The 18,871-nt window shown below is 33.2% G+C and overlaps 2 protein-coding genes across 9 annotated transcripts; both read left to right on the forward strand.

Annotated features, from left to right (window-relative positions):
* Positions 1-95: 95 nt before the first annotated feature.
* LOC105226015 (methionine-R-sulfoxide reductase B1) lies at positions 96-7,460 on the forward strand. 8 transcript variants are annotated; one of them, XM_011204741.4, is made up of 5 exons: positions 510-640; positions 718-803; positions 1,760-1,918; positions 1,991-2,155; positions 6,385-7,460. In XM_011204741.4, the coding sequence occupies exons 3-5, from the start codon at positions 1,807-1,809 to the stop codon at positions 6,624-6,626; spliced, it is 519 nt and encodes a 172-aa protein (XP_011203043.1). In that variant the 5' UTR covers positions 510-640; positions 718-803; positions 1,760-1,806; the 3' UTR covers positions 6,627-7,460. The 8 variants fall into 8 exon arrangements, with proteins under 8 accessions (XP_029405967.1, XP_011203042.1, XP_011203040.1 ...); XM_029550107.2 differs by lacking the exons at positions 510-640; positions 718-803 and adding an exon at positions 96-233; XM_011204740.4 differs by lacking the exons at positions 510-640; positions 718-803 and adding an exon at positions 104-281.
* Positions 7,461-13,216: 5,756 nt separating this feature from the next.
* LOC105226014 (thiamine transporter 1) lies at positions 13,217-17,438 on the forward strand. Its single transcript, XM_049447742.1, has 5 exons — positions 13,217-13,523; positions 13,585-13,667; positions 16,082-16,383; positions 16,443-17,019; positions 17,094-17,438. Exons 1-5 carry the CDS (start codon positions 13,398-13,400, stop codon positions 17,350-17,352), a joined length of 1,347 nt encoding a protein of 448 aa, XP_049303699.1. The 5' UTR covers positions 13,217-13,397; the 3' UTR covers positions 17,353-17,438.
* The last annotated feature ends 1,433 nt before the right edge of the window (positions 17,439-18,871 follow it).

Genomic DNA, 18,871 nt, shown 5'->3' on the forward strand with positions numbered 1-18,871 from the left:
CTTGCATATAAACTATAAAAATATACAAAGCGCCCGCATATGACGTTTGCGGGTTTGGTACACCCACTTTGTATTGCCAATTGACCATTCGTATCTGTCAGTTTTCTTTCGAGTGGCGTGAAAATCACAACATTATATTGTGACTAAATAAACTTTGTTACTATTTATGTCTATTTTTGAGTACAAATTTAGACTTTGTGAACCTAAAAAATAAAAGTTAAGCAAAAATAAAGGTCTGAGCATTATTGAAACAGAGAAATAAAAGTATATAATAAACACAGGTAGGTTTAGGCAATGGAATATAGAATTAGATATATAAGACCAATTTCGCCTCGAAATTAATATGGCGGCCATGGCTCAAGGACAGACGTGTTCAAAGAGGCATGTGAAAAACGTGTGAATATACATATGTATTTACATATATATATTTAAACATTGCCCTTATTTTAACCATTTATCGTTTTGCGTTGACATTTCGTAGGCATATTGGTAGAATGTGGGTACCCTCTAGCAAATTGTGAAAAGCTGCGCAATTTTCTTCCACTTTTGTTTTAAATGTGCTTGATTAAGTAACAACTGAAAATTTAAGATTTCTAAAGAGGTTTTCTAGTTTAAAATATCACCACGTAAAATAAATATGGTAAAAATGTTTGTACTTCTTCGGAATACCTATACTCAGTGCTCTCGTTTGGGAATTATAAACAAATTCACTTGCAGAACTGCTTTAAATTGTTCGGTTCCTCCTAAAAGGACTGTATCAATTATTGGTGGGTCTGTTGCCCTAAATCAGAGAAGTTTCTCAGGTGAGACTAGTTTTAGTCAGTAGTGTGAAGTGAAATGGTATACGAAAAAATAAAAAGGCAACTTTATATGTGCTTAATAGTTCATTATATTTTGATTACAAAAACGTTCGACACAGTGAAAGTTTTCATTACCGTTTAGCAAACCAAATTTTCCACGTACGATCCCATCTGTTATATGTACATATGTACACATAGATATGTATATTGTTAGCGTACAGTATTTGTAACATTCAATACATGCGTGGCTACGATTTGAGTGTTTACAATTTCAGCATTGCTGAATACAACTATTTGCTATTAAAAATAAAAAAGCATATATTTTAAAACGAATACCAAATTTGGGAAAAATCTATGATGAAACGCTGAATTATTCGTAGCTACACGGGTATGGATTTCGCTTATAGTATGCATGCAACTCCAACCAATATATAATGTTTATAGGTATACCAAAACAAAACGTAACTTTTCATTGTTAAAAAATTAAAATTGTACGAAATACGTAATCAACTGGTTTATTATTGCAAAACTTTTTTGTTTACTACACTGTGATTAAATGTACATATAGGAGAACACATTGTTAAGAGTATTCAGATTATTTTATCTTAACTGCATTTGTAGGAGTATATACTTAGCTCTTAATAAAAAGTTTTTAGAGCCATACGCTTCCCGCCATAAATTCACCTTTAAGAAAGACTATCAAAATATCACATGATAGCATACATGCATATGTATGTACTATATAAATAAACTAATAATTTTAAGTTTAAGTTAAGCACTGACGTTGTGGGATTTATTGAAATAATCTAAATGCCATTTAACTGCACAATCATTCAATGACGAAGCAAAATATTTTAAGAGCTAGTAACAAATTGCATTACAAACATTTTTTGTTTTTGCGGTTTACGTTTGATTTATAAGATTACAATAAAAATCCTTAAAAAAATCCTTAATTACAGATAAACCACACAACCAAAAAACTACAGGTAGTTTACTACAAGAAAAGATGGAAAACAAAACTGAAAAAATTAATGTAAATAAGGAAGAGCTAAAGAAACGTCTAACGCCACTACAGTATCAAGTGACGCAAGAAGCAGCTACAGAGCGACCATTTACAGGTGCGTGGTTAATTTTGTGTTATGAATACTATACGGAAGTAATATTTTTTGAACATGTGTGTATACCTCTAGGTTGTTATAACAAGCACTATGAAAAGGGCGTATACCGTTGTATAGTTTGCCAGCAAGATCTCTTTAGCTCGGATAGAAAGTATGATTCAGGTTGTGGATGGCCCGCATTCAATGATGTGCTTGATAAGGGCAAAATAACCCTGCATCGTGATGCTAGTATTCCAGGTAAAGAATGAACAATGAACTTAAGGTTAATAGATATTTGCCTGCAACTGTTGTTGTTGATACTATATATGCGCGTACTCTAGTGCACGAGTACGTATGTACATATGTGTATGCATATTGTAGTTACACGCATCGGTGGCAAATACAGTTAAAATTACATATAGTAAATTTGGTGATTTATAAATTTATTTTATACTTTGCTTTTGAATTATTTGAATTGCTAAATATTTTTTTATGCAATTACATTTCTTTTGATTTCCAATTTTTTGTTACCTATTTAAAATTGAATCTGTAAAATAATAGGCTAACCAGGTTCAGAGCAATTATCAATAGCATATATGTATATATATATACATATATGTATATAATAATTTGACAGCAACAGTATACATTCCCAAATTAGTTTGGTAACGACTTAATTATTACTTTCTCAACATCTGATTTTATACTCTGAACAGGGCAAATTAAGTTTGCCAAGGAGCTTGTAAGACTCTAAAGGAATCGTTGGAGATCCAATTAAATATATAAGATTTAGCTATGTATGTCCGTCTGTCTGCATATAGTCAAACTAGTTTCAGTTTTTTGAGATATCGATCTGAAACTTTACACCCGTCCTTTCCTCCCCAAGAAGCTACTCATTTCTCGAAACCGTTTAAGTCGCACCACTAAAGCATATTTATTGCTGTCATACAAACTGAACGTAAAATCATATCCTTGAATGAAAAACTTTTTTAATTTAAGGAGATATCTTTCTTTGGCATGGTTAGTTTTCTAAAGCAATAGTGCAATCTCAAGTGTTCAGATCGAACACTAAAGCATATAGTTGCCATACAAACTAATCTATCAAAATTAAGTCCTTGTATGGAATCGTTAGTATTTGTAAAGAGTATTTTCATTTTTATTAAATTCGTTATATGAGATAAGGAACTATAAACTTTAACAGATTTTCATTTTATTTTTTACTGACCAATTACCTACCACGACTATAATCAAACTGTTTTTTTGTTTGTATATGTATATTTTTTCTTTTTTGTAGAATGTATATTCATACTCGGATTGGTATGACATATGCGCTACTAAATAATTCCATTTAGTGATTTGCAACTACTGTTAACGCTTTGTAGATGATGTCTTGTCTTCCGTTCATAGTAAATATGTGTATATTGGATGTAGATTTTATTGTATTCGTTTGCTATATAATACCTATACAATGGAATTGTGAACGAGAGTTCAAGCTTTTTAAAATTTCTTTGTGCGTGTGCGAATGCGTCTATTTAAATATATGTTTTATTCGTCCAAGGTTTTGTAAGCAAAATTTTAAATTCAACGAATTGTTGCAACGTACAAAAAAAAATTGATTTCCCTTGTTAATCTATGTTGTTCGTTTCTGTACATACTTGTATATCCATACATACATGTTTCTATAGTGTATTATTAAAAATTTTGCTCCCTTTAAATAAAAATTTCTCTTCCTTCCTTCTTTTTAACTTGCCGCAACACTTAATACTCGTATGTGTTGTAAAAACACACGGTTTGAAATTTTAAATAACTGCATAATATGCAATTGAAATACTGTACTCGAACACTGGATAATTTCTAAAACTAAAACTAAACAAATTATTGAATATCAATTGAATTTCTACATACATACTCGTGCATTGATTATTACACCGCGCTTTTTACTGACACCCATGCACAAATTGGATAAATTGAGAAATTTCAATACACTTATACATATATAAATGTGTTAATAAAAAGTAGTAGTAATTTCGAAAATGTTAGGCATGGTGCGAACTGAGGTGCGCTGCTCCAAATGCTCCGCGCATATGGGACACGTTTTCGATGATGGCCCGCCACCAAAGAATCTACGCTACTGCATCAATTCGGCGTCGATTGATTTTGTACCGCTAAAGCCCAACAGCAACATTGCCTCTGGTTCACCTTCCACAACTGCTTCTTTCTCAAAAGGGCATGTGAAAAAATAATTATCTGTTTACGTACATTTAGTTTTTATAATCTAAACAAGCAAATTTGTTTATTCCTATTTAGTACATACATAAAAATGGTACATATTGTTATTTATAGAAGAAACTAATATAAAATTGTATTATTATGTATAACAATTTAAAAGAGCGAATGTATTTTTGATAGAAAATGTAATGTGGATCATGAAAAATTGCCTTGGGTATATACTTAATGAACATATACATATTCACTATAATGTATTTTTTTTAGAAATTCGATATTTTCGTATGAATTGTCATAAATGGATATTTATATTGGTGACATTTTTCTTGGGAGAGGTAAAATATATTCTACCAGAGAGATATTTGGATTTAATTTCTCTTGACTATGACGTTTTTCATAATTTTTATTTACATATACATACATACATACATGCACATATGGGTACATAAATTCATTTAAACATTAACTAATTCATATACATATATGGTTTAAAATTAACGCTTGCTAGTGTTTTTATTTTAGTTTGCTTGAAAACTATTTGTTGACTTGATCAATGTGGTTATAAATTGCGGCAAGCGTAGAGAAATTTAAAAATTTCGATTTTTATTGGTGGCAAGGTTGCGATTTTTTTAAATAATTTTAATAGAAAATATTAATCTTCTGAATGTTTTAAGTTTACCGACCAGTTCTCTAGAGTATTGAAGACGATGTATCTGTGAGAGCTCTAGTTAAAAATGGTTAATTCTGAAACAAATTAGTTTTTTAATTAATTAAAATTAAAATGTTTTCATTTAATCTGTATTTGAGATTAAAAATTTAGAAAATACCTTTAATTAAGATTTTCTGGCTTACAAAATAAAAGAAAATTTTAATTCAAATATATGTATATTCAATTGTTTTTTTTTATTTCAATGCATTAATTGCAATTTTGCTTGGTTGAACTTCTTTCCTTATATGCTTTCCGCAAAAATTTTCTTAGAACAATTCACATGCAGAGTTCGAGTCGCGATCAAGTTTGTTAGTTTCGCGCACGAACGCTTTGGAAAGCAAATATACTACATTCTATGCCTACGCATAACTTCAATTACGTTATAATAAATCGCACTACGAGTGCATCAAATACTTTGTATGCTGATATGTTCGGCGACCAAATATAAATATTATTTCTTTTGTTTATATTTATTATATATTTTTTTTTAATATTTGCAAATTCATGTCTGTACCAAATGCTGCTTATCAATATGTTATTAAAAAAATTGTTTTAAAACTAAAAATATATACAGTTGTTTATATATGAAATTTTGACTTTGAAAATAATAAATTTTTTTCGTATATTTTTTTCTATTTCTCCCTTTTTCGCTTTTTATACATGTGCCTGTACGGGGGTCTGAAAAATTTACACTCACCACACATAATTATAAAATAAACGCATTCATGTTTGCTAATACATATTTATATCGAATAATGCACATTCGCATATTAAAATCTATTGCATACTTCATTCATAAAATAATTGATATGTCATAACATACATATCGTTTTTTTTTTTTGTTTTCAAAACTTGTTAAACAATGCTAATGCTTATCATAATTTTATATACAATTAATTAACTGTAATCAAAAATAATAAACTGACATTCTACGTAACTCATTCAATGCACAAACATTTACTGAGTTAATTTTACTCTTTGCTGATTTTCTATTTAATAATGCAATTTGCATTTATCGTTTACCCTAATCATTTCTCTTCATTCTTCTATCATCGCTTCGTTGTTATTTTTATTTCTACTTATTTTGCTGTCTATTTTCAATCTCATCGATTATTTTTTTACCAATGCATTTCATATTCTGCTATACTATTTGCACTATTCATTTGTTCAACATTTGTTTTTGTATTTGTCAATTTTTTCCGTTAATTATTTTATTTTTATTATTATTATTTTAATTCAATGAACTATTTGTCCTTTGTGCGCCCTCTGAAATAAAATTATTAAAATCAAATAATAATATGGCTCCATCAAAAACAACAAAACCTTAAACCCAAATTTAATTTACACCAATTGCAAATTAACTGAAAAATGCAAAATTCAACTTGAATAATCGTAAAATACATCTCTATGGATTGTGCATAATTAACATCCTTTGTATTTTTTACCTGCCCATCACCAAATATAATATGTAATGTATACAAAATAATATGTTGTTACTATTTATAAATATAAATGCGTATAACCCACTTGTGCAAAACAAATCAATTAAAAGGGGGTAATATTTTACTACTAATTAAACATCCAGAACGCATACGCACAGAAGTACGCTGCGCTCGTTGTAATGCCCATATGGGGCACGTCTTCGAGGATGGACCCAAGCCCACTCGCAAACGGTATTGTATAAATTCGGCTGCAATCAATTTCGTCTCGGCCGACGAGTTGAACGATGCCAATGGTGTAGGTTTCACCGAAAGCACGCCCACATCCCCCGCCACGCCCATTGTGCAGCAATAACGAACAACATGCGAATACCTGAAATGGATAAATGACGAAAACGGTACAAATATCATCGACGACTATGCTGAATTGAATTGAATTAGATAGTTGTGAAATTTTATTTAAAAATTATTTACATACATATTATTAATGTATGAAAATAAAGTATGAATAAACAAGCCAAATTGTGGAATAATGGCAGTTGCCAAATATGATTAACTTCTCAATAATAACAAGCGTAATTATCCACAAGAGAATCAGAAAAATATTTTCTTTTCAATTCAATAATAAGCAATTAAATTGTGGTTTGTTATAATCGGTAGTATTTTAAGATACCATGCTATAAACTAAAAATCTGTAAATGGCGTTAAACTTTCTGGAAGATATGGCTATTAAATTTGAACCAAATTCATGTATACGTACATATGTATATAGATAGTGCAAACTCGTGTATTTTTGCATATACATATGTATGTCGGTATGTATGTAATGGGCGCTTAACATAAAAAGAAAATGGAAATTAAAATATATACGCCAGAAAAGAAAACGCTGTACATACTTTTTCAAACAATAATACCAATTATGTTAAGCAGAACCTCTATTTTCCAGAATTTTATTGTCCATAATTCCAATGTATACCAAATATTTGTACGTAATTTTTATTTTACATTTATTATATTAAATTTAAATTATTAGTCACGGTTGTTAATAGTCAATTAGCTTCTCAATTGTTTGTTTCACCATAAATTGTCAATTCCTTTTGTACCTATGTAAATAATGTACGTACTTCTGTTATTTTCTAAACTAATATAATAAAGAAAGAAACTTTGATTTTTTTGATAAATCCAAAAACATATTGTTTTTATTTATTTTTACTTCTATCGAAAACGGACAATAACAAGTAAGGTATTTTCCTTTTCTTATTCGTGTTACCACACATTTTATGCTCTCGTAATTTGCAAGGATGAAAGCCGGGGATACACTTTCAGATGTAGGCAAAACTTCTTATAAAAAAAAATGTTGCATAAGAATTTAACTTTCATTATGTGACGAAAAAGTGAATGAATTACAATAATATTTGTTATCCTATTTACTTGTACTATACATAAGTCAATTACACGTACTAAAAGGTCTGAATATTTTGCAAAAACCATGTCGAGTAGAGATCGCAAATGAAATGGTTGAAGGTTTGATTACTGCTGACGAGACGTGGGTCATCTATCGAATGACGCTCTAAATATGAGGCGAAACCGAAAAAAGCCAAAATTCGCTGAACGTGCTGCCAAAATGACATTACTCATTTTATAGTATTATTATCCGATATTATCATCATCATCCCTTAGCGCTACAGCTCTGTGTGAGCGCTGGCTTGCTGCACATGTGCCCTCTTGACATCTCGGTCATTGGCGGTTTCTTTATAATTTTATATGCCAATCTACTTTATGTCGTAATTGAGTTCTAGATATATTGATCGTGATCTTCCCCTTACTTTCGTGGTGAATGCTGTGGCCTTTATAATTTTTTTTTTTGCGCGCTTTCCCATGGTAGTCGCGCTTTGATTTAGCGTACAACATTTCCATCTTTTATAAGCTGAACTAGCTCATCGTCTCACCTTTTTCGCCACTCGTCATTATCTTTTAATGCTCCAAAAATTTGTCTTAGGGTGTTTCTTTCGAAGAATAGCAGTTTGATTTTGTGCTTTTCGAGTAGCGTCCATGATTCTGCTCTACATTGAGTAGGTTCAGTTGAACAGCTTCATTAGGCTTGGATTCTTTGATACTTTTTGAGTTATCCCTACTGAGTTCGAGGCTAGAGTAAGTAATGGCTTTCAAATTCGTGTTGATCAATTTTCACTCTTGGGACTGGTTTGTTTGTTCTGGATATCATCATATATTTCATTTTATCTTCATTGATTTGAGACCGATTTGGCCAGCCGTCTCTTCAATATCAAGCGAAAAATTTTGGCAGGGTGTGGATGTCTAGTTTTGTTGAATCACTTTTTTAATCAATGTCACATTACAGCATTATGTTGAATATTGCGGATGATACCGTATCTCCTTGTCTTACTTTTGAAGGATTCGGACTTTCTGTCTTGTATCATTACTTTGGATACGGTTTTACTTAAAGACATCATTACAATTCATAAAAGTTTTTCTGGTATTTTGCATTTCCAAAATGTCACGGGGTTAGTAATATTACTTGCTTGCTAATACTGTGCTTATAACATTTCTCCGTGCACTGTTTGAGATTTAGTCTATTGTCTATTCCGGATCTACATCCGCATTAATATTCAGGTGTTGATATTCTCTTTCAGTATGGTTTATGAGTCTTCTGTTCACAATCCTCGCAAATATTTCGTATCCCGTGCTGAGAAAGCAAATTCCGTAATCTTTGTAGTTTGTTTTGCTGTATTTCGATCTTCGGGCAGCGATCTTCTGTTCACAATCCTCGCAAATATTTCGTATCCCGTGCTGAGAAAGGAAATTCCGGTGTAATTTTTGTAGTTTGTTTTGCTGTATTTCGATCTTCCGGCAGCGATTTACTGTTCCGGTTTAATGTCTTCAGGTAAAGAGTTCATTCAGGTTATTTGCGTTTTTTATAAGCTCAGTTGTTATATTATCATCTCCAGACGACTTGAAGTTTTTCATGCACATACTTGATCGCATCACGAATTTCCAGTAATCCAGTATTCCCTGCGTTATTCGAGCGCATTATGCTTAAATCTGTGTAAAAATCGAACGCGCCAGCATTCAACAGTTCTTTGAAATGTTCACCCCAACTCTAAGTAATTTGGTTTTGGGGTGTCTAATTTATCACGATCACAAGTATTTGAGTGGCACAAATAATTCAGTAAAGCTCATGAAGTCATCGAAAACTTGCCTCATGTGAGTCGTGTGTAGATACCAATGTTAAGTTGCTAAAAGGCGCTCTAAACCCACCAATGTGACCCTTTCAAAAAAAAAAAAAATTTTTTTGTTTGCGTTTTCGATAGTTTCTATTATCATAAATATCCTGTGAAATCGATAAGGTCGTATCTTGAATAGTTTTTGGATGACAGCGTTCTAAAGAGCGGCCGCTCGGTGGTGCAAACAAATATAAGTGAAACTTTAAACGCTGGCGTCATAACTCAAAGAGAAATTGACCGATCGACTTCAAATTAAAACTGAGTATTTTTGAATACATTTACTATACAATGATCTACGATCTTTTTGATTGGTTGAAAATTGTCAATTTGGCATTAAAAAACGACCATTTTTTACCATTAATTTTATCCAAATTGTTGTTCCTGAGCTATAGGATTTCACCCAAGGATGAGCGGTTACTATAGTTTAGATAGATATATATATATGTAATATCTACAGGACCCGTCACGTCGTGTGCATCCGAAAATACCCAAATGAATCCATCCGTCATCGCGCGCAACAATTGGAGCTGTGCCCATCAACTTTATGAAAGATTTTACGAAAGATTTTAACAAAAGTCATTGTTGAAACGCATCCTTCTACATCTTCAAAAAAGTCACTGTATTGAAGCTGTTTGATGTAATCTCTGGGCAGAGGGAATTATTGGTCCATATTTCTTCAAAAATGAAGAATTCTACAATGTTGCAAAAAGTTGTTTACTCAAGTTGTCGCTTGCACATACGGACTCTCGGATTTACTCGTCTCATCACTCTAATCTTATCATATATGTCATATAAAGGGTGATTTTTTAAGAGCTTGATAACTTTTTTAAAAAAAAAAACGCATAAAATTTGCAAAATCTCATCGGTTCTTTATTTGAAACGTTAGATTGGTTCATGACATTTACTTTTTGAAGATAATTTCATTTAAATGTTGATCGCGGCTGCGTCTTAGGCGGTCCATTCGGAAAGTCCAATTTTGGGCAACTTTTTCGAGCATTTCGGCCGGAATAGCCCGAATTTCTTCGGAAATGTTGTCTTCCAAAGCTGGAATAGTTGCTGGCTTATTTCTGTAGACTTTAGACTTGACGTAGCCCCACAAAAAATAGTCTAAAGGCGTTAAATCGCATGATCTTGGTGGCCAACTTACGGGTCCATTTCTTGAGATGAATTGTTGTCCGAAGTTTTCCCTCAAAATGGCCATAGAATCGCGAGCTGTGTGGCATGTAGCGCCATCTTGTTGAAACCACATGTCAACCAAGTTCAGTTCTTCCATTTTTTGGCAACAAAAAGTTTGTTAGCATCGAACGATAGCGATCGCCATTCACCGTAACGTTGCGTCCAACAGCATCTTTGAAAAAATACGGTCCAATGATTCCACCAGCGTACAAACCACACCAAACAGTGCATTTTTCGGGATGCATGGGCAGTTCTTGAACGGCTTCTGGTTGCTCTTCACCCCAAATGCGGCAATTTTGCTTATTTACGTAGCCATTCAACCAGAAATGAGCCTCATCGCTGAACAAAATTTGTCGATAAAACACATTTCGAACCGAACACTGATTTTGGTAATAAAATTCAATGATTTGCAAGCGTTGCTCGTTAGTAAGTCTATTCATGATGAAATGTCAAAGCATACTGAGCATCTTTCTCTTTGACACCATGTCTGAAATCCCACGTGATCTGTCAAATACTAATGCATGAAAATCCTAACCTCAAAAAAATCACCCGTTATAACCCTATATCTATCTCAATTATTTTTAGGTGGTATAAAAAGGCGTTAGTTGAAAAAAGTATAAATTATAGCAACATGTTACAAGAGTATAAATATGCCTCTTGATCCTGAATCTTAAGTATTGCTTTGGGATCGCTGTAGGGACGTGATTGCAATACAAAAACTCAGAAAAGTGTTTGGTCTAAAGCATATATGTACATACATATATATGTATGTATGTATGTACATAGTTGGTGCTGATGTCATTTGTGGTATGTGCCTTAAAGCTAACTTACAAATGGATCTACATACAGTTACATTTCTTTAAAAAATTTAAAATAGGCTCCTTCTGCGTCGATGCAGCGCTGGCAATGCGATTTCCAAGCATTGAAGGCGTCATGGAAGGCATTCTCCGGAATAGCCTTGAGAGCCGAGGTGCATGCTGCTTGGATCCCCTTTCATCGGCCTTTTCAGGCAAGGAAACAAAAAAAAAGTCCGGGGGACCACATCTGGGCTGTAGGGCGGCTGCGAAAGCGTATTGATGGTCTTGGTTAGGTAGCTGTTCACAAGAAATGCAGTGTTGTGGTGCAACTTCCAACTGGCTACGCTGTTTTGTCGGACTTGATTAACCCTCTGTCTCTTGAGGGCTTCCACGTAAAACTTGGCGTTGACGGTTTGTCCAGGAGAAATAAATTCATGATGGACGACGCTTTTGATGTCAAAAAAGACAATGAGCATCGTTTTCATTTTGGATTTGCTTATTCTTCCGGTTTTCATTAACGACCCCTTCCCGGCTCTCCAAAAAGACCTGGTGCCACCGAAATACACCACTTCTTGCTAAAGCATCATCTGGGGAAGCCTGCGTGTTCATATCAGATGTCTCTGTCGCAGATTTACAGTGTTTCACGCAGAATTTAATCGCATACCTCTGCTCTAACGAACGCTACATTTTCGACTTGAACCACTCACAAAAACACGTCGCGCGAAAATGTTTGTCCTGACTCTCCAGGTGCTCAGAGACAACTGACCAACTGACCGAATCCAGCCGGTGCGCGCACGCACCGAAGTACAGTCGTGGCAGAAGAAAATCACTCCTATTACTTTCCGGACAAACCCTGTATGTTTTAAGCCTACTTAAATTTCTTCACTTTTGAAGGCAATTTCTACAAATGGGTGAATCGTCAATAACCAATCGGTCCGACAAGTGAGTAGCGGAATCAAAAGAGAGAGCTTACGGCAGAAATGTTAATACTAAATAACATTTATTGATTAACATTAACATTTTTTGATAAAACTCAGAATAGACAGGTGGTTAACCAGTACACACCACTCAGAGCGCGCTCAGAGAGTACCCGGCGGATAATGGGCTGCCAATCACTGATCTTGTTCATTTTTGCGAAGAGCAATACATTGCAATTGATAAGGTTATGATTTGAGTTAAATTGTTTACTTACGATTGTCCCTATAAACAATTTCATTTACAAAAGCAAGCGCGACAAATGAATGAAGCTATATTTTCAGCAATCAGACATCAACCTGTTAAACGTTTTACTTTAAGAATCTATCAAGTAACAAGTACTTATATACATATGTATATGAATGCACTTGAATGTATATGTCAACATATGTATTTAGATCTAAATGTTTTGTTGTTAATAGTTAATCAAATAAATAGTGTATAAATGAATTAAATTTTGCGTATAAGAAGGAATAACGGGTAAAGTAAGAGGTATACACTTATACTCGTAGTGTGCATGAACAGTGATAATAGCATGCACATGAAGTATCTTCTAATTGGCTACTTAAGATGATTCTCATCTTAAGCCGATATATTACTAAACAAAAATAATATGGAACCTTTTAAGTGCTACATTTTAGATACATATATTCATATGCACTTACATATGTACATGCATAACCATAAATGAAATGCATATGAAGACTTTGGTTAAAAAGCAATATAAATATTATATACGAACTGTTTCGATACAGGTATGACATTTCGTACGCGACAATTGACGGAAATAGTCGACAAACGGCTGCATACGCTTTGGCGCAAAGAATCAACCAGTACACTTTGTCGCTCTCCACGCAGTTATACGATTTTTTATTGTTATTTGAATACGTGCACAACGATTATCTTCCTGTTGTCTCATATCAACGTCAAATAATTATGAAGGAATGGCTCAGAATCTCATGCTTATTGTGCATATGCGGTTTTGCACGCGAAATTCGTCCTTCAGAGCCATACTTAACGGAATATTTGATAAGCAGCAGAGCAAATATAACACGGGATGTGGTATTTACTCTACGACCCTAGTATATCATGTTATTATAATATTTTAAAATTCTATGTTCAGATCAGCCAAAAAGTCTATCCTGTGGTGACCTATTCTTATCTGGCTACACTTGTGCTAATCTTTCTAGTCACTGATTTTCTGAGGTAAGTTAAAAATGTATTTAGATAAGCTGAAAAAATATTTTCGTATTCACTTATTGAAGCTTTAATTTCTTCTTCAAAATTGATGCACTTGTCGGTTTAAATCTCTGAATAAGTGTTTGGTTACTGATAACGCTATAAGAGATCTTATATAATTATTTTACTGTGAAATAAGCACAGTTTGTTCAACTTAAACAATGGTACTGCGCTTGAATTTAATTTTTTAATATTACAAAACGTTTTTTATTATTTTATATTCTATTTTTAAATATTTTGTTAATAAATGTGCACAAGATGGTACTATCAGTCTAATTAAATTAAATTTATGGTTATTTTTGCGTTTCTCAGCTTGCTCCAACCTTATATAATTCGTACAATATTTAATGTTTAATTACAGTTTTTAGTTCGGATCAAAATCAAGTCTTGTATAACAAGCTTATATGACAAGTTATTTATACAAAATTCGACATAATTATTATCCAAGTTCAAATCGAACCACAACAAAGTATCTAATCATAATCAAGTGAAGATCTCTTCAAATCCTTTCCAATATATGGATATAATATATTATATGAGAAATGCACATTTGAAGAATATTACAGCTTCGGTGAACCGAAGTTAACGTGGACTTTAGACTATCATTTTTATTTCGGTATTGTCAAGTATATGATACACTCATCTCAAATTATTATTGCACTTTTTCTCAACACTGTAGTTATTCTGTTATTTTTTTATTCTGTTTTTTATTTTATGTTACGTGTTCTGTAGCCGCAATGCCTGGCGTTGCTTCTTCCAAAGCGAGTTTCAGTTGTATTAATACAAATGCCTTACCGGTTCCACATGGTGTGTTATAACAAAACGCCTTGTTCACTGAGATGTACAAGTATAATTAATATTCATATCTGTGTAAACAAAATTACTGTACCCGGCAGTAGTTGTGTGATGTAATTTTTTTTTTAAATAAAAAATGATTCTTAAATCAATATTGAACACATGCTTGTGATTTGAAAAATAATTTATTTATACATATGTAGTATGTATATGAATTGTTTGAATTTTTAACATAAAATGATAAAAGGTAACCTACGTTAGTCCAATGATTCTAAGCTATCTCCTAACGGTTCAGCGGTTATCTCATGAGCAGCTCATAGAATGTGTAACTAATTGATTTTGCATAAAATGCCTGCATTAGGACCTTCTGGAGGAATAAAAGCAGAACTTTACAAATTTTAACGTCTTACCGTACTGTGGTTCGGACGTGCTGCGGGCATATAATGAAATAGGGTTTCAGTCTTATTATAATGAAGATTATACTTATTACTGTAAACCAAAAATTTATATTACAATATATGTATGTATATCAATTACTTTTACTTCAAGTCACATATACATATGTATATACAAGGTGCGTTCCAAAGTAAACAGGGAAAAAAAGAAAATATTCTCCTTCTGCTTCAATACAGCCCTTTGCACGGTCCAAAAGCATGTCGAACGTGTGTTTTAGCTCGTTGGCCGGTATTGCCGCCAGTATGGCGGTGCAAGACTTTTGAATGGCCTCTACGTCTGCATAACGTTTTCTTTTCATGGGCAAATGAATTTTTCCGATAAGGAAGAAGTCGCACGGTGCCATATCAGGTGAATACGGGGAGTGGTTAATGGTTAAAATGTGATTTTTGGTCAAATAATCTGTCACAAGCGCCGAAACGAATGTTGGATTCTGAGCAATTTTTGCTCGTCAGTCAATTTGTGCGGAACAAACCGTGCACACACCTTTCGTAAGCCCAAATGTTCGGTCGAAATGCGATAAATCGATGTTTTGGAGATGTTCAATTCCATTTCCATGAATTTCAATGATGATTTCGACTGATTTTTGAGGAATTCACGCACAGTTTCGATGCAATTTCCGGTGATCACGGATTTTGATTGGCTCACATGTTGATCGTCATTTATGGCCTCACGACCTCTTTGAAAACTTTAAAACCACTCGTGCACTCTGCTACGGGATAGGCAATCATCGCATCGCCATAAACTTGTTTCATCAATTGAAACGGTCCGGTAAAAGTTTTACCAATTATAAAACAAAATTTAATGTTGGCACATTTTCGTACCGACAGCACAAACCTACTGACACTTAAAACGCAATAACTTCACTTCCAATCAATTAGGTAAGCTAAATTTAATTCGATATATCGAATTCCGAGGTGAACTGACTATAATGACTGGACTAAATGAAATGTCATGAAATCTCATCTCATCTCACTGGAAAAACGATAAAGATAGCAAATTCTAACGCACCAGTCGACATATATGTAGATGGCGCCACCAGGGAGCGCTAGATTCAAAAAGTTTACTTTGTGCGGACCTTGTGCTACAAAAAATTCAAACAACTTATTCTATTTCCATATTTCTTCATACAGGTACAAGCCCTTGATTATTTTGATGGGTTCTTGTGGTACAATAGTAGCATCGATGCTACTCTGGACCACTACATTAACTGCCTTGCAAACAATGGAATTCTTTTACGGTCTTTATTTGGCCCTCGAAGTGGCTTATTACACATATATTTATGCCAAAGTGGACAAACGATACTACCCCAAAGTCACTGCCCACACACGAGCGGCCATGTTCATGGGTAAACTAGTAGCAGGCTTTTCCTCACAGCTACTCATTAATTTGAAGCTAATGAATTACAAATCGTTGCATTATATAACATTAAGCAGTAAGTATGAAATGAAAATACCAAACGATGCCTGAAATTAGTATGCGAATTTTTTATAGCTCAAATCTTTGCTACATTGTGGGCCTTCACTTTGCCAAACGTGGATAAAAGTTTATACTTCCATCGAAAGCATGATGTGCATGATGTGCAACCAACGGCAGCTGTTAACTCATCATCTATGGAATTACAAGATGCAAAATCAATTAAAAGTCAAGACAAAGAAAGTGTTAAACCGATTTCACCTTTAAACTTGTTGTGGTCACATTTCTATAATGCCTACAGCAATTTAAAAGTAGTCCAATGGAGTATTTGGTACGCGGTCAGTTTGTGTGGTTATTTGCAAATCATCATGTATATGCAAGTATTATGGATTGAAATTAAGCCGAATATGGAGATTGCTTGGAATGGTGCAGTTGATGCAGTATTAACAGCATTGGCGGCTCTAATGGCTTTGGCAGCTGGGTACATTCATGCTGGAAGATTGAAACCACTTCAAAGTTTATTAGTTTTGTCCATTTTTGCGGCAATGGAGGGAGGAGCTATTTTACTTTGTTGTCGCACGTCGAATATATACATCTCTTACGTTGGCTATATACTTTTTGGCGCTTTTTTTGCGTTTAGCATAACTGTAGCGAGGTATGTTAAAATATTTATATGAAAATATTTATGTATACAATTTAATCATATAATGGGTATTTTTTCATATTCAGCGCTGAAGTGGCACGTTATTTGGAAGAAGAAAGTTTTGGATTAGTATTCGGTGTAAATACTTTTATAGCGCTTACATTTCAAACACTGTTAACAATAACGGTGGTTTCAAACTCTGGTTTATCTTTGAACGTACGTGGCCAGTTCACCGTGTACGCATTTTACTTCATCGGTGCGAGTGTTATTTCCATCTTATTTGTGGCTGTGGAATATTTCATTAAGAAAAGTACAGAAAAGCCCACAAATATAGGTCTGGAGTAATTTTTTACTTATTTAAAAAACGATATGCTATATTAGTAGCTCGAGTTTTTTAGGTATTTAATAAAGTGATGGTCTACACATTTTAATATTTTGGGTCGTTATATTTGATATTTACAAGTTTGGATATAATTGAAAGCAGTTTAATATTAAACAACGTAAAAAGTACGCACAAAGACACGGCTAAAGATGACTCTTCAAATAAAGACTATATCAGCACGCTGCAATATTTGCGCACAACGATAATACATAAATTGTTATGAAATGATATGATAAATTTTAAGTCATATGTACATATGTACATATATAAATTCTCACTGAAATAATAGGTGTTATGATGTAATAACCAAATAAAGGCTTTATAATTATGATATAATTATAATTCATACATACATATATAGATCTTAATGAAATAATTGGTGTTATGATGTAATAACCAAATAAAGACTTCAGGAGCACGCTGCAATATTTGCGCACAAAGATAATAAATTATTATATACATAAGTGGTTCGCAGCTTATTTTTATGAAAAATTTAATCAGTTTATTTGCCATTAAATGGGAAATAATAACAATTAAGAAAAACAAAAGTTGATTAATATATACATACATACATATTTTACAATGCTCTGCTAATATAGCAAGTAAAATAAAGCTCGTGGAAGTACAGTCTTATATTTACAAAGGCATTAATTGCAGTTGCCTTACAGGAATTTTGCTCACAGCTTATTTCATGCACCCAATTGTCCATGTTGTGGCGAAGCCAGTTGCTTGAGTAACGGTGTTAGACATTTTTAATTCCTAAAGCAGGCATTCAGTAATAGTTTGAAGCCAGTTTGTAGTGTGGTTTTGACTGTTGAGTTATCAGTGTACTAATTTCAGTAAAATAAGCCCCCGTACAACGATTGAGCAGCGGGAATTGGTCATAAACCCTTTTCAAAAATGGAAAATCACAGCAAAAAATTGCTGAGATAGTAGATTAAAGTAGTGCGTCAGAAAAATTTTGGAATTTCACATGCATGAAATAGCTGCGAGCCACTGTAATTTTAATTTTTATATACATACATGCATATAGTAGATCCCCAATGGCATGTTAGAGTGCAATAACATTCGGATATACAAAATATTCCACAAAACTTTCTGTTGATCGGTCAGTTTGTAAGGCTATAATATTCCGATCTGAACAATTCCTTCGGAAATTGTACCATAGTTTTGATTATGATCGTTCAGTTTGTATGGCTACTAACTTGTTGGGAAGAAAAGAACGTGCGCTATATGTCAGATCGGTATTTCAAAAGCTAAGGGGCTAATGCCATATGTATATACAGTCTAAGATGGCAAAATTTACTCAACTATTCAAGTTGATCTATTATATAGACATAAATATGTATGTATGTATGTTTTTGTATGCATAATATTTATAGGGTCTCCGACGTTCCCTTTTTGTTACAAATTTCGTGGTGAACTTACTGCACCCTTTTCGAGGCATATTTACATAAAATTAAATAAAATTGATTGGTAATT

Source organism: Bactrocera dorsalis, chromosome 2 (assembly GCF_023373825.1).
Source record: "Bactrocera dorsalis isolate Fly_Bdor chromosome 2, ASM2337382v1, whole genome shotgun sequence".
In the NCBI taxonomy this organism is placed as follows: Eukaryota; Metazoa; Arthropoda; class Insecta; order Diptera; family Tephritidae; genus Bactrocera; species Bactrocera dorsalis.